The sequence below is a fragment of the Nelumbo nucifera genome, chromosome 3 (genome assembly GCF_055504915.1).
Source record: "Nelumbo nucifera cultivar China Antique chromosome 3, China Antique-T2T, whole genome shotgun sequence".
Taxonomy (NCBI): Eukaryota; Viridiplantae; Streptophyta; class Magnoliopsida; order Proteales; family Nelumbonaceae; genus Nelumbo; species Nelumbo nucifera.
The window spans coordinates 25,717,614-25,730,395 of record NC_142651.1 but is presented as its reverse complement, the minus strand read 5'-3'; the positions used below and the strand labels follow the sequence as shown (position 1 = coordinate 25,730,395).

Below are 12,782 nucleotides of genomic sequence, written 5' to 3'. Positions count from 1 at the left end.
TATAGAACAAAAGTATAAACTTTAATGGCAATTTTCTTCTCACCCAATATCCACGAGGAATTTCTTTTCCACAAATCTGAAAACCCTTAAATGCGTCATTTCCATGATAAGTTGCATTTTTTTCTATATTAACTGGCCATAGATCTGAAGGCCACAAATCATCAAAGTTCAAAAGTATTTCTGCACTTCCCTTTCGACACCTGATAAACAAAATTGTTTGTAAAACTAAATGCAGCTTATTAAGTAGATCAAAGATGCATAATGGTAAGTCCAATTTCAACCTCCTGGAAGGGTGATGAGCCACCAAGAGTTGAAGAAACCTTATAAGTGGATCCCGAGTCTCTGATTTTATCATCTGCAGAACAAGAAAACAGGTGAGTTGAATTGAAGAATCACTATGGTAGATAATAACATAATCTAGACAGATAATTGTGTCATACCTTGTGTTCAAAAATGATGTCAAATGCACTCCAGGTCGCCTCTTCAACATCATATAAAGCACGTGCAATCTTTCACAGTATATGGATTACACAAATTAAACAATATGCTTGAATTTAAGTAAAGCCATTTTAAATCCTCATACAACAGAAATCAAATTGGAGAAATGTTTTATCTGACAGACCTGTCCAGGATCTGATGCATTCAGTGGAAGGTTCTCATTCTCATATTTCTCATCATCCAAGCTGTAAGAACTGTAAACGCACAGTAATAAAAATCTGTCCATCAATCCAATTTGAGAATAATAATTGCAGTGATGCACTACCATAAATTTCATTGAAATGAAATACGTCAACCCACACAAAAAAATGAAAAAGGCAACATCAACTTCTTCAAAGTACATAACAGCAGCATTTGAGGCAGCAGTCTTGATATATTTTCATCAATTAATACCGTCTTTCATCAAAGAAGGGTAAAAACAACAGTGTTTCATCTTATTAATACCTTTTTCTATGGATACAAGCACTAAAGAGAAATGATCAAACTACAAGGGAACTGCAATTTATCTTTTTTTATTTTGCTTTAAAATAAAAAATATATAGTAAGCATTATTTTTATTAATGACTTAACTATTAAAAACAACCAAAACAGAGCAAAAGATGGGATGGAGATAAAATCAAGCTACAAAAATACCCAAGAAGAAACAAGGGTCACCCCCGAGCCTTTCCATGATTATCCAAGAATGAAACCCACCAAAAAAAGCATCTGTGGTAAACCAGGTTCCTGATTTACTTTTACTATTACTATTTTTTTTATAAGTAAACTACTATTATTACTATCATCATCATCATTTTGATCAATAACTGTAAAAATAGTATTACAAAGAAATGAAAGAATATCACATATGTCAAGCATCATTTGCCTCACAGGTCTTTTCCTCCTCCCCACAGCAGCACAAGAGTAAGTACCAAGAATTATTATTAACTGTTTTAAATATACACATACTGACATATACATATATGACATCATACAGAAAAAAATACACATATATAGGGGTGTCAATGGACCAGTTTTGGGTTGGACCCCGTCCAACCAAAATCAATTTGGATGGATTGAATGGACCAATAAGACATAATGAATTGGACCAGTCCAGACTTAATCGTCTAAAGTATTTATTGGATTGAGTTGGATTGAATCAATGTCCGGTCCATTGATAAAAGATAAGAATATAGGTGTTAATGGACTAGGTTTGGGTTGGAACCAATCTAAATTAATACAAATTTGAACAGATTGGACGGTCCAGACATTAAATTAGACCAGTCCAAAATATTCATTGGATTGGATTGGACCTGATCCATTTATAATGGACACACATTGGACTGGATCAGATTGAACCAAATCCAGTCCAATTGACACCCCCTACACATATACCGTTTCTATGCCTCCTGTCTCTTCCCTTCTTTTATAAGTTCTTTTTGTTATGTATGCTTATATGGATGTGATTAAACTATGTACGATGGCAATCAATTTTCTGAATTTTCACCATCCCAGATACAGTGTCCTGGTTACATCACATGAACCATATGCTAACCATCGTACAAGGAGAAAATTATTTTATCATATACATTTGTTTCCAAATATTAGCTACATCTCATTTATTTTTGCAACTTAGATGAACTATATTGTGTTTGAAACACATTAGTCATCCTATATCTAAATTTCAAAGCATTCTCTTTCATCTCATTTTATTTTTGTAAGTAAACTCTGCTGATCTGCCTCCTTTCATGTTTTCAATGTTTCACGTCAGACACCTTTTATCAATGTTCAACAGATACATTTGTTCATCTTTCTTAGATAGTAATCAAGCAAAGAGGGGGCATCGAATTCAAACTGTTACCTGTTAAGTATATAATTTTAGGGTGTATGTTTGTCTCTCCATATCCAATGCAATAAAAGTCAATCAGAGAGGATATTTTTTCCCTGTTCATGGCCTTAGATTGATGGCCACCATAGGTTACTATCACATTGAGGCAGAAGGTGACTCTCAGACAGCTACTGGTTGCACGTGCAGACTATTCGTAAGATAAGCAATATTTTTGGTTTCTAAACTGAACATCATCTCATCTAGGATTCTATGAGGTTTCCTAGAACAGCTAACTGTGTTGCAGATTTATTGGCCAGACATAAGGTTGACAGTAAGGCTGCATTTTTCTGTGTTTAAAGGGTGGAAATAAGAATTTCAGCTGTAAAAGGGCAAATAATGTAACTGAAACCTATAGAATGTAGATTTAAAAATTTTCCACCTCTTTTACAGAGAGATAAAGGAGACTTGAGTAAAAACAAATTTATTAGAACAAGAAGAAGAATTAAGAAGATAATGGTATTGAGAGAACACTGACCAAAAACCAAAAGTGCCTCTTTCTATTAGACTATAAATACAAGCAGAAATTCTGCACATCTTTATCCACAATTGTTAATTTTATTAATGTAAATCAAAGTTATACAGTGTGCTTTAGTAAAGTACCATCATCCTAACTCCTAAATGTTCTAGAAATTTCTTCCCAAATTATACAGCATGCATCAGTCTACACGTCCTCTATTATAATATCCAATATGGACTAGAAATCTCTTTCTCTAAAAGTGGCTGTTCTATGCTGTCTCATCCTCCTAATGAAATCCTTTCTGCAGATCCATGTAGAAACCAACAATGGTGTAGTAAATTTCACTTGGTCTTTACTGTTAAACCAGAAATATGTAAAGACCTCCCCTCTTTTATAAGTTCTGACACTTTTTGTTATATTCCTATGTTCTAGACTCTTCCTAATGCAATATCACTTCAGTCATCACTTTTCAAGTTTAGTAACATGTTCATTCAACTAAGGATGAAATAAGATTTCTAGTGCACATGTTCATTCATGGAGCCCAGAAATGCACATGTTCATTCATCCAAGTGCAGAAGCACAAGGATGAAACAAGATTTCTAGCAATGTTTGTTAAAAAGAAAAAGAAAAGAAAAGAAAAGAAAAGAAAAAACAGTACCATATAATAGAGCATGCTTTTGATGCCTTGATGCCCTTTTCTCATGCATGAAATAGAGTTCAAGCTTGGATAATTGGTAACTATGGTTCATGTCATCACTTTTTTTTATGAATAAATATAATTTATTAATTCAGAAAAGGCAGTACAGGGAACTCAAAAGAGGCACGAGCTGTTACCTCTTCAGTGCAGTATTACATCAAATAAAAAACAGAATTAGTCATAAATACAATTACAAAGCAGCCCAAAATAACTGTTCCCTGGTAGCCCCCTGCTTAGCTATACATCCGCTAAGGTGTTTGCAGATCTTCCCTCCCAACGAAAGGTAACTGTCATATTTCTTGTAAACCGGTTGACTTTCCTTTATAAATCGTTGTGTTGCCACATGGCTGAAGCTGGATCTGTCAGCCATCCCACAGCAATTTGAGAGTCTCCTTCAATTACCAAATGCTGAACTCCTAATTGTTCTGCAATCTGAATCCCTTGTACCGCCACCAAAATCTCAGCTCTATTAGAGTCTCCTAATCCCACAGGACCTGAAAACAAGGCTAATATATTGCTCTCCGTATCTCTTAGTACCCCTCCTATTCTCGATGGGCCTGGGTTTCCTTGGCTGCTGCCATCAAAATTCAGCTTTACCCATCCTTTAGGCAGAGGGGTCCACACTGCAAAAACCCTGTCCTTCCTTGTATGGTTGTTAGCCACCACTAACCAATTTCTCCAAATATCATCAAAGGAAAAAGTATGAAAGAGGTCCATAGTTCTCAACCAATGAATGGCCCTAATCAAGATGCAATCCTCAACAACCTGAATGCTTCTTTCCTTTTCCTTGAATATTCTTGCATTCCTTTCTTCCCAAATTGTCCACAATGCGGCTGCTCTAATACATCTCCACATCATTTTTCCTTTTTTTGTAGGTCACACAAAAAAGAAGGATCGAATAGCTGACTTAAATCTGTGGACAAATTCCACCTACACCCAAACAAAGAAAAAATCCAACTCCAAATAGCTCTAGAAAAGGAACAAGATACAAGTAGATGGGAGCAATCCTCCCCATTAGCCCTGCAAAGTACACACCAGTTAGGGAATAAACAAATGAAAGGCCTTTTCTTTTGCAAGCAGTCCAAGGTATTAATATTTCTATAAAGCACCTTCCAGTAGAAAATAACAATTTTTGGTGGAACAGGTCTAAACCAGATCTCCTTGGTCGGAAAACCCCTCTGACTTGGGGAAGAGGAAAGGGACTTCAAAAAAGAAGCACAAGAGAAGTACCCTTTTGGATTAGGGGACCATAATCTCACATCCAAACTAAGAGGGTCCAAAAAGACACTGCCAAGAAGGGACAACAGATCTGAGACATTGTTAAGTTTATCATCCCTCAAACCTCTCCGAAAGCCAAAATCCCAAGTTAAGGATGAAGGTGAAAAAGGAGATGGAAGAAAATGGGAGATAGCTTTTTCCTTGTAAAGGGAAATAGAATAAAGAAACGGGAATTGGTCCTTTAGAGCAGCAGTCCCCACCCAAGTGTCTTCCCAAAATAAAACAAGGTTACCAGAATTGACATCATACCCGACAAAGTTGAGAAATTGAGGGAGGATACTTTGGATTGCTTTCCAAGGAGATGCCAACGTTGCTTGTCTTGATACACCCGCATCCCATCCGTTTTCCAGTCTTCCATGTATGCTAGCTATCACTTCATGCCACAATCTCTCCCTTTCTCTAGGCCACCTCCACAACCATTTTCCTAATAGGACTTTATTCTTGAGAGTTAACCTACCTAACCCCAGTCCATCTTACTCTTTGCTCCTACAAACTAGCAGAAAAGAAATCTGATTCTGGACTACAGAATAGCTACGACTGGTACAGTTCTCCCTATTTTTTCTCTTCTTTACTCTCCTTGGTCATGTGCCGAGTGAAAACCCTATGAATCTGGGGCGGCTGAATGCTGTCGAACCTGTGTAACCCTAGTTTTCTTGGATCGTGTGATCCTGTTCATGTGTTAAGACAACTGTAGGTCAATGCTGACCTGTCTTCTCAATGGTTTGAGTTGACTATAAGTAAGAAGGATCTCTCCTGCTGATTAGTGGCTGTTAGACATTCTGGAATTCTGGTAGGTGGGGACTGATAAAACTATACAGGTCTGAAATCTGCCAAATATTACCTCAGTTTTTGTCCGGAATTTGGTACTGTTTGTGCTCAATCTGGTTGGTAAACCCGAGTGTGTGGGTGTGAACCGAGTGGAGTATTGTTTTGTGGAGTAAGGAGGGGTCCTAAGTCCGGTGTGTGGGACTGATTAACTGCTTGACCATGTCGACTGAGAATTCTGCTACTTCAGAGATCTCAGGGAGCCACAATGGAGTGAGTGGGGGAATGGATATGAGCTTTCCCATGGCTGTCATTCCCTTTGATGGTCTGAATTACCTTGAGTGTGCTACGGGGATAAAACTCTACATCACTGCTAGGGGGCGAATAGGATACATCAATGGGAGAGTAAAGGAACCGAAGTATGGAAGTGCTGAGCATGATAGGTGGAACCAAGAGAACAGTATGGTGATGTCTTGGCTCTTGGTTTCAATGCTGCCACAAGTAAGGAAGACTTTTATGTGGGCTGAAACTGCTTGTGAGATATGGGAACAAGCGAAGTCCACTTATTCAGAACAGAGACACTATGCCAAGATATATCAACTACAAGCTGAATCTTCTACTTGCAAGCAGGGGGAGAGGAGTCTCTCAATGTACTATTCTGATTTGACATCAATATGGAAAGAACTTGATCACTATCAGAATGTGAATTGGAAGTGTGATGAAGATGCAAAGGCCTATAAGTCACTTGTATCACAGCAACGCGTGTTTGCCTTCCTCCTAGGGCTGAATTCGTCATATGAGTCCATCAGGGTACAGATCTTGGGTAGTAAAGACTTGCCATCAGTCCAGAAGGTGTATGCCTTGGTGCAGTCAGAAGAAAGCAGAAGAAGTGTGATGAATGGTGTAGAAGGGGAGTCAGTTGCCCTAGCGGTCCGGGGAAATTCAGATACAAATGTCGGAGGTGGCTTTAGAAGGGGTGACACTCAGAAAAAATCAGAAGATAAAAGCAAGCTTTGGTGCACTCACTACCAGAAGACACGACACACTAAAGATACATGTTGGGATCTCCATGGAAAACCTAAATGGGCACAGGATTTGGGTAAGAAGTCAGCACCGGATCAGGGCAAGAAACCAGGCCAGCAGAATCAAAAAAGGTATAACTCAGCTAATATGGCATCAACAGAGACTAGTCCTTCCGTAACTCAGGAGAGACATCCCGGTTCTGACCCTAAGGAAGATATTATCAACTCCTTCCGTGAACATTTGGAATTGTATGGTAGGACTCTCCGCCAGGTGGATTTTGGGCCTACTCCTACCTCATTTGCGTCTACATCAAGTAATGCCACAGCCTTCCATGTGTCATCTCATACTACTGATTCACCTTGGATTATTGACTCCGGAGCCTCAAATCACATGACCGGTAAGTCAAATTTGTTCCAGACATATAACCTTCTCTCTGGGAGAGATAAGGTAAGACTGGCTGATGGTTCTTTTTCTACCATAGCTGGCCGAGGCACCATATCTCTCCCACTTGGCCTTACTCTCCCTAATGTCCTGCATGTTCTGAAATTACCTATTAATTTGCTGTCCATTAGTAGTATTACTCACACTTTGAACTGCTCAGTCACCTTTTTTCCGTCTTCATGTGTGTTTCAGGATTTGACCTCGGGAAAGACGATTGGTAGAGGAAGCATGGTGGATGGTCTCTACGTGTTGGAGAATAATGGTGGTCTAGTGGCGACTGAGTCCACAAGTTCGTCGAGTGAGAGTCAGGCCTATTTATGGCATAGTCGTTTAGGTCATCTTTCTTTTGAGTCGTTAAAAGTTATGTTCCCAAAATTGTTTGAGTCCTTGTCAGTGAGTCAGTTACAGTGTCAAACTTGTCAGTTGAGTAAGCATTGTAGAAGTTCTTTACCTTTAAGAAATAAAAGATCTGAATTTTCATTTCATATTGTTTATTCTGATGTTTGGGGCCCTGTTACTCTACCTACTGCGGCTGGCTATAAGTATTTTGTTACTTTGATTGATGATTATTCTCGATACACTTGGGTTTACCCTATGCGATCTCGAGATGAAGTGCCACAAATTGTGAAAGATTTTCAACGCATGGTGTTCACTCAGTTCCAAACGGAAATTCATATTTTCCAGTCGGACAATGTAAAGGAATATTTCCATAGTGATCTCACGAAGTTCTTTGCTTCGAGTGGGTCACTTCAGCGAAGCTCTTGTGCCAGGACACCCCAACAAAATGGTGTGGCTGAACGAAAAAACCGTCACCTTTTCAAAGTTGCTCGTGGCTTGCTGATTCATATGAATGTGCCAAAACAGTTCTGAATGGATGCAGTATTGTGTGCGACATATATCATCAATCGCATGCCCTCTCGGCTACTAGAGTATAAGGCCCCACATCAGCTCTTGTTCCCTACAGCCCCGCTGTCCACCATTCCGATGCGTGTTTTTGGGTGTCGTTGTTTTGTCCACAACCTGTCACCTACTTGTGGTAAACTTGACCCTCGGGCTATTCCTTGTGTTTTTCTTGGTTACCCTTCATCTCAAAAGGGGTATCGTTGCTATGATCCCATTGCCAGCAAGTACTATGTTTCCATTGATGTCTCATTCTTTGAGAGTCAACCGTTCTTCTTGGTTTCTCCTCAGGGGGAGAGTAGGGTTGAGGAGAAACAGGCGACGATTCAGATTCAACTACCTCCTTTACCCGATCCTCCTCCGTTCCGGGTTTTTCATCGTCGCCATAAGAGCCAGTAGAGTTCAAGAGCCGTGGAGCCGGACACTATGCAACCAACATCATCGGATTCACCCGAGGCAGATCCGTCTCATCAGCCAGGTACACTTGCTCCCATTGCTCCTTTAAATGTTGATTCACCTGTCCCCAATGATCTTAATATTCCTATTGCTAAGAGAATGGGTGTTAGATCTTGTACCACTAATCATCCTATCTCTAACTTTGTGTCCTATGAGCATGTTTCACCTTCGTACCGTGCCTTTCTCTCTTCTGTGGATAGTGTCCCCATCCCTAACACCGTGGTAGAAGCTTTGTCAAAACCTGAATGGACAGATGCAATGCAGGAAGAAATTGATGCCTTACACAAAAATGGTACGTGGGAGTTGGTAGATCTTCCTGAGGGGAAGGAACCAGTGGGGTGCAAGTGGGTGTTCACAGTGAAACACAAAGCTGATGGAACTGTTGAAAGGTACAAGGCTAGACTGGTAGCAAGAGGCTTCACACAGGTATATGGAGTGGACTATGCAGAGACTTTTGCTCCAGTAGCGAAGATGAACTCCATCCGGATTCTCCTTTCCTTGGCAGCAAATCTTGACTGGGATCTTCACCAATTGGACATCAAGAATGCCTTCTTGAATGGTGACTTGGAAGAGAAGGTGTACATGATCCAACCCCCAGGGTTCTGTACCAAAGGCAGTGAACAAAAGGTGTGCAGGTTAAAAAAGTCCCTATATGGGTTGAAACAATCACCTCGGGCTTGGTTTAGTAAGTTCCATTTAGCAGTCCAACAGATGGGATTCAAACAATGACAGTCAGATCATACCCTGTTTGTAAAAAGAGGTGAAGATAAAATTGCAGCTCTTATTGTGTATGTGGATGACATAGTGATCACAGGAGATTGGGAGGCTGAAATCCAGAGACTAAAAAAATTCTTAGCCACTAAATTTGAGGTGAAGGATCTAGGCCCCTTACGATACTTTCTTGGAATTGAAGTTGCCCGCTCTCACAAGGGCATCTTTATTTCCCAACGGAAGTATGTACTAGATCTACTAGAAGATACAAGCAAGTTGGGGGTAAAACCATCTGATTCACCTATTGAACCTAATCACCATCTGGGAGACAGTCAGGGAGAGTTTTTGAAAGATGTAAAGATGTTCCAGAGACTCGTGGGGAGACTTCTGTATTTGTCTATGACCAGGCCTGATATTGCCTATGCAGTGGGTGTCCTTAGTCAATTCATGCACAGCCCGAGGACAACTCACTTTGAGGCTGCAAAGAGGATCTTGAGATATCTCAAGAAGTTTCCTAGAGTTGGTTTGTTGTTCCAGAAACACAATCACTTAAAAGTGGAAGTATATACTGATGCAGATTGGGCAGGAGCAGTCAATGACCGAAAGTCTACCAGTGGTTATTGTGCCTTTGTAGGAGGAAACCTTGTCACATGGAGAAGCAAAAAACAAAGTGTGGTGGCTAGATCCAGTGCTGAAGCAGAGTATAGAGCGATGGCTCATGGGGTTGCGAAAATCATGTGGATAAGAAATTTGTTAGGTGAACTGGGTTTCGCAGTAAGCAATCCTACGTCACTCTACTGTGACAATAAAGCTGCCATCAATATTGCTGCTAATCCAGTTCTGCATGATAGGACGAAACACATTGAAGTGGACAAGCATTTTATCAGAGAGAAATGTCAGCTCGGGGGAGCAACTTGCAGATATCTTCACCAAAGGTCTTCATCATGTGCGGCACAAAGATTTGTGTGACAAGTTGGGCATGATTGACATCTATGCTCCAACTTGAGGGGGAGTGTTGGAATAATGTTAAAATAACTTAGTTGCAGATGTTAGGGCCTGTTTGGCTAATTAAAGTGTTTTTTAATTTCGTTTTTTATTTACGTTATGTCTGTTATTGTACTCAAGGGCACAAGGGTCTTTTCCCTTGTTATTTATGTCGCCCTATATATAGTAAAATAAACATTGGCGCCGCTAGTACTGTTACATTGCAAACCTTCTCTCTTCTCTCCTCTCTTCTCTTCTCTTCTTCTTCTCTTCTCTTCTCTCCTCTTCCACTTATCTCTGGCCGGCTACACTGTCAAGATAAATAAACCCTAGCAGATTCTAGGACGAAGTAGAGAAGAAGAAAGAAAAGAGAAAGAAGAAGAATTAGAAGAAGAGAAAGAGAGTTCGGCCAGACTAGAAGAGAGTAAAAATCACACTCCCCTAGCTGACCCACTTGTATTTATTCAAAAACATAGAGTTACAAGAAAGACCATTTTGTCCCTCATAGAAGATGGGACACAACTTAAACTCAGATACAATAGACCTTTCACTCTCGAGCAGATAATCCAGAATGACCAAAATACCCCTGACTCGAGCATTCTAACACTCCCCCTCAAGCTGGAGATATCATATAGTCCCAGCTTGTTAAAAATGTAATCTATTCTTCCCCGAGACAATCCCTTTGTGAAGAGATCTGCCCACTGATTTCCTGAGCTCACATGAGATGTGGTTATCACCCCACTTATTACTTTCTCTCTTACAAAGTGACAATCAACCTCAATATGCTTAATTCTCTCATGAAAGACGGGATTGGAAGAGATGTGAACAGCAGCTTGGTTATCACAGTATAGTTTCATGGGTTTGTCAATTGAGAATCCCATCTCTTGAAGCAAGTTCTTCAGCCATACTAATTCACATGTGGTATGGGCCATAGCCCTATACTCTGCTTCTGCACTACTTCTTGCCACCACTGTTTGTTTCTTGCTCTTCCAAGTTACAAGATTGCCACCAAGGAAGGTACAATACCCTGTAGTTGATCTCCTGTCTGATATAGAACCAGCCCAGTCCACATCTGTGTACCCTACTATCTCAAGAGTTCCTCCCCTTTGGTATAATAAATCACGACCTGGAGCACCCTTTAGGTACCTAACAATTCTCAGAACAGCTACCCAGTGAGGAACCCGAGGATGTTGCATAAACTGACTCACCACACTCACAGCAAATGATATATCTGGTCGGGTAATGGTCAGGTAGTTCAATTTTCCCACCAACCTTCTGTATCTTCCAGGATCATCAAACTCTTCACCTGCATCAACACTCAACTTGGCATTGAGTTCCATAAGAGTCTCTGCTGGTTTAGCACCTAACAACCCTGTTTCTTCAAGTAGATCAAGAACATATTTTCTCTGACATAGGTTGATCCCATGTTTTGACCTCGCAACCTCTATTCCCAGGAAATACTTCAGCTTCCCCAGATCTTTCGTATTGAAGTGGTCCTGTAAGAATTTCTTCAACCTGTCGATTCCATTGCTATCACTCCCAGTTATGACAATATCATCCACGTACACAACTAGCAAGATTTTCCCATCCTTTGAGTTATAGCTGAACACAAAATGATCAACCTGACATTGTTTCATCCCAAAGGCTTTCACCACTTCACTAAACCCGCTAAACCAAGCACGTGGAGATTGTTTCAATCCATAAATTGCCTTTTTGAGCCTACACACCTTGCCAGACTCCCCTTGAGCAACAAACCCTGGTGGTTGCTCCATATACACCTCCTCAACGAGATCACCATGCAGGAAGGCATTTTTTATGTCAAGTTGTACAAGAGGCCAATCATACATAGCAGCTAATGAAATCAACACCTGAACTGAACCAATCTTAGCCACAGGAGAAAATGTCTCCATATAGTCCACACCATACAACTGAGAATAACCCTTGGCCACTAACCTCGCCTTCAATCGCTCCACACTGCCATCAGGAAGATACTTCACTGTGTAGACCCATTTACACCCAACCGTGTGCTTACCGGGAGGAAGAGCGGTGAGTTCCCACGTGTGATTATGTTGTAGAGCAGAGAGTTCTTCTTCCATGGCTTGCCGCCACCCTGGGGAGGTAAGAGCTTCCTGGACAGTCTTGGGAATGGGAACAGATGAGAGTACTGATATAAATTTGCAATGAGAAGCAGAAAGGTTAGCAGTAGAAACATAGTGTGAAATGGGATGAGAAGTACAAGTACGTTTACCTTTCCGCAGAGCAATAGGAAGATCAGGATCTGAAGGAGAAGGAGCAGTAGCAGGATCTGTCGACAGGGACTGAAGTAGAGGAGGACCCGATGCACTTCTGTGGGTATACACTTGAGTGATTGGCGGCCTCTCAGTGGTAACAGGCATAGGATGTGCATCTGCAGTAGAAACAGGAGCTTCTGGAAGGATATCCACAACAGGTACAGGAAGGGGAACCACAGAGGGAGAGGAAGAGACCCCAGCATCTGAGAAGAACGGAACTGATTCAAAGAAGGTGACATCAGAGCACACAAACGATTTATGGGATTTAGGGTTATAACACTTATACCCTTTCTGAGTCCTTGAGTAGCCAAGAAAGATACACTTAGTAGCTCGAGCATCTAGCTTGTCTACCCCAGGCCCCAAGTGTTGAACAAAACAAACACAGCCAAAGACTCTTGGGGTAAGAGGAAATGGAGA

At 40.7% G+C, this 12,782-nt stretch overlaps 1 protein-coding gene across 6 annotated transcripts in view; it reads right to left on the bottom strand.

The window, feature by feature from the left end:
• The window catches only part of LOC104595277 (sulfhydryl oxidase 2-like), a 46,373-nt gene that overhangs the window by 23,963 nt on the left and 9,628 nt on the right, over positions 1 to 12,782 (bottom strand). For all 6 annotated transcript variants that reach the window (XM_010255988.3, XM_010256062.3, XM_010256139.3 and 3 more), the window contains 4 exons: positions 623 to 692; positions 441 to 509; positions 282 to 355; positions 44 to 200 (listed from right to left, as the gene is read on the bottom strand). In XM_010255988.3, coding sequence (XP_010254290.1) covers positions 44 to 200; positions 282 to 355; positions 441 to 509; positions 623 to 692 — 370 coding nt within the window. The remainder of the gene's footprint in view (positions 1 to 43; positions 201 to 281; positions 356 to 440; positions 510 to 622; positions 693 to 12,782) is intronic.